This window comes from Colobus angolensis, unplaced genomic scaffold, assembly GCF_000951035.1.
Source record: "Colobus angolensis palliatus isolate OR3802 unplaced genomic scaffold, Cang.pa_1.0 Scaffold202, whole genome shotgun sequence".
Lineage (NCBI taxonomy): Eukaryota > Metazoa > Chordata > Mammalia > Primates > Cercopithecidae > Colobus > Colobus angolensis.
In genome coordinates, this window is record NW_012115178.1 from 6,882,361 (window position 1) to 6,885,821 (window position 3,461).

The 3,461-nt window shown below is 42.0% G+C and overlaps 1 protein-coding gene across 1 annotated transcript in view; it reads right to left on the reverse strand.

Annotated features, from left to right (window-relative positions):
- Positions 1-3,461, reverse strand: part of EAPP (E2F-associated phosphoprotein) — a 29,120-nt gene that overhangs the window by 20,772 nt on the left and 4,887 nt on the right. Inside the window, exon 3 of the mRNA XM_011941873.1 lies at positions 1,863-1,958. Within this exon, the coding sequence (XP_011797263.1) occupies positions 1,863-1,958 (96 nt within the window). The remainder of the gene's footprint in view (positions 1-1,862; positions 1,959-3,461) is intronic.

The window sequence follows — 3,461 nt, forward strand, 5'->3', positions numbered from 1 at the left end:
TCCCCGCTAATTTTTTGTATTTTTAGTAGAGACGGGGTTTCACTGTGTTAGCCAGGATGGTCTCCATCTCCTGATCTTGTGATCCGCCCACCTCGGCCTCCCAAAGTGCTGGGATTACAGGTGTGAGCCACCGTGCCCGTGCCAAATTTTTTTTTTAATTAGCTGGGCACAGTGGTACATGCCCGTAATCTCAGTTATTCAAGAAGCGGAGGTGGGAGGATCATTTGAGCCCAGAGTTTTAGGCTACAGTGAGCTATGATCGATCATGCCAGTGCACTCCAGCCTGGGTGACAGAATGAGACATTGAACCTAAAGTAATAAATAAATCAATAACTTTTTTAAATGAGAAAAAGAAGACTCTAGCTCAGACTGCCAAATACATTTACTCCTTCATTCAATAAATATTTATTGAGCACCTATTTAAAGTGCTGGGGACACAGAAGGGCACAAATAAGGTTCCTGCTCTTATAGAGCTTACAAAAATATATATAAAATTGAACCAAAAGTTTACCAGTTCCCAGAGAGGATAACTTGTCCTCCATTGTTTTCATGGTAGAATTTAATTCAGCTTCCATTTCCTTTTCAAATTCATCTTCACTAGATGATTCACTTTCTCCAGTAAGACATTCTCTGATGAGTTTTCGTTTTTGGTCAGGAGTTCCATGTAAAAGCACATCCACTTCATCCTCAGAGCTAGTATACATTTAAATCAAAAAGAATATGAATATTTAAAAATTAAAAAAATTTAAAACTCCCAGCATCTCACTGTCCAACAACAATTTTAAGTATTACATGGTTGCATTTGATATATTTATATATTACATATAGCTATTCTCACTTCATAGGCCAGTTCTGCATATTTCCAATCTTTTTTTTTTTTTTGGAGATGGCATCTCACTCTGTCACCCCAGCTGGAGTGCAGTCGCATGATCTCAGTTCACTGCAACCTCCACCTCCCCGGTTCAAGCAATCCTCCCACCTCAGCTTCCCCAGTAGCTGGAACTACAGGCACATGCCACCATTCCCAGTCTTTTTTTTTAATTTTTGTAGGAATAGGGTTTCGCCATGTTGCCCAGGCTGTTTTTTTGTTGTTTTTTTTTTTTTTTTTTTTTGAGATGGAGTCTTGCTCTGTTGCCCAGGCTGGAGTGCAGTGGTGCACTCTCAGCTCACTGCAACCTCTACCTCCCTGGTTCAAGCAATTCCTGTCTCATCCTCCCAAGTAGCCAGGATTACAGGTGCACGCCACCAAGCCTGGCTAATTTTTTTGTATTTTTAGTAGAGATGGGGTTTCACCATGTTGACCAGACTGGTCTCAAACTCCTGACCTCAGGCAATCTGCCCACATCTGCCTCCCAAAGTGCTGGGATTACAGGCATTAAGCCACCATGCCCGGCCCCCAGCTTTTCTTATTAATCAGTCCTGCTTTTGTTTTCACATAAATGGCATCCAATTTACTTTTTTTTTTTTTTTTCGAGACAGTCTCACTCTGTTGCCCAAGCTGGAGTGCAGTGGTGCAATCTCGGCTCACTGCAACCTCTGCCTCCCAGGTCCAAGTGATTCTCCTGCCTCAGCCTCCCAAGTTGCAAGGACTACAGGCGTGCACCACCATGCCCGGCTTATTTTTGTATTTTTAGTACAGACAGGGTTTTGCCAAGTTGGCCAGGCTGGTCTTAAACACCCGACCTCAGGTGATCTGCCTGCATTAGCCTCCCAAAGTGTTGTGATTACAGGCATGAACCACCATGCCCAGCCATAATTTCTTAAAAGACCAAACTCAGAGGGAAATCCTAACATCCAATAATTGTTAGGTAAACCCTTTTTTATAAAATATAACTGCTAAACCTGGTAAATAGGCTACTTACCTGCTTTGTCTTCATCCTCAGAATCAGAATCAAAATATATATCATCGTAGTACCTTGTCGGAGCTGTGGCAACTTTTCCATTTCCTGAGGAAGATCCTATTCAAACCAGAAGTAAAGTTTACAGACTAAATCATACATAATTCACAAGGTGAAAAACTCCACATACTCTTCCATCACCTCAAAGCAATATCAACTCATTCACAATCTCATTTGATGGTGAAATATTTTCACATCAGTGACTTACTCGATGTCTATGCCCTATACAGTTACAGAGAACTGGCCCTTCTTAAAATGTTCCAAATCTTGAGAAAATTCTTCTCTCTCCCTTCCCACAAATCTCATTAAATAAAATAGCCATATTTTCAGGCTACCAGCACACATCTCTCTACCTTTCAGTCATGCAATATACGATGCAGAGCATAGAACAAACATTTTGTTCTAAGAAACATTAGCAGAAAAAGGGTAAAAACCCTACAGGAAGTCAGGAGGAATGAGTCAAGGACACATTCTTCTCCTCAGTTGTGCCCAGGGCCATGACATTACCTATACTTACGTCATCATATGCCCATATCCCTAATTCCTTAGTTAGCATCAGCTTTAGTTTTTATTATATTTTTACATGCTTTCAGATCTTTCCAGCTAATACATAGCATATCAACATGGAAATCAATGCTGAAGAGTCCTTCCTTCTTTTTTTTTGAGACTGAGTCTCACTCTGTTGCCCAGGCTGGAGTAAAATAGCACAATCTTGGCTCACTGCAACCTCTGCCGCCCGGGTTCAAGTGATTCCCCTGCCTTACCCTTCTGAGTAGCTGGAATTATAGGCACCTGCCATCACGCCTGGCTAATTTTTTGTATTTATAGTAGAGACGAGGTTTCACCATGTTGGCCAGGTTGGTCTTGAGCTCCTTACCTCGTGATCCACCCAACTCGGCTTCCCAAAGTGCTGGGATTACAGGCGTGAGCCACTGCGCCCAGTCGAAGAGTTCTACTTTCACAAACCAGTTTTCAGGTCAGGTAAATTTTACATAAAGACCAAGTATCAAAATGAACTATGTTTCATTACTCACTAAAATGAAACAGGAATCTGTGATGATACATAATTAAATCTGACACATTTTAGTGCCATCTAACCCAAAAATACTTCTGTAAGTTTGTGTGTCTTTTAACTCTAGGGTAAAAACTGCAAAATAAAATTATGCAAGTAAACAGTATTAACTAATCTCTTTCCAAGAACACAAGACAGTCATCAAAGAAAACTCCAGGCCAGGCACAGTAGCTTACACCTGTAATCCCCGCACCTTGGCAGGCCAGTGCAGGAAGATCACTTGAGCCAAGAGTTTAAGACCAGCCTGGGCAACATAATGAGACCCTGTCTCTACAATTTTTTTTTTTTTGAGATGGAGTCTAGCTCTGTCGCCCAGGCTGGAGAGCAATGGCACGATCTCAGCTCACTGCAACCTCTGCCTCCTGGGTTCAAACAATTCTCCTGCCTCAGCCTCCTGAGTAGCTGGGATTACAGGTGCGCACCACCATGCCCAGCTAATTTTTGTATTTTTAGTAGAGACAGGGTTTTGCCATGTTGGCCAGGCTGGTCTT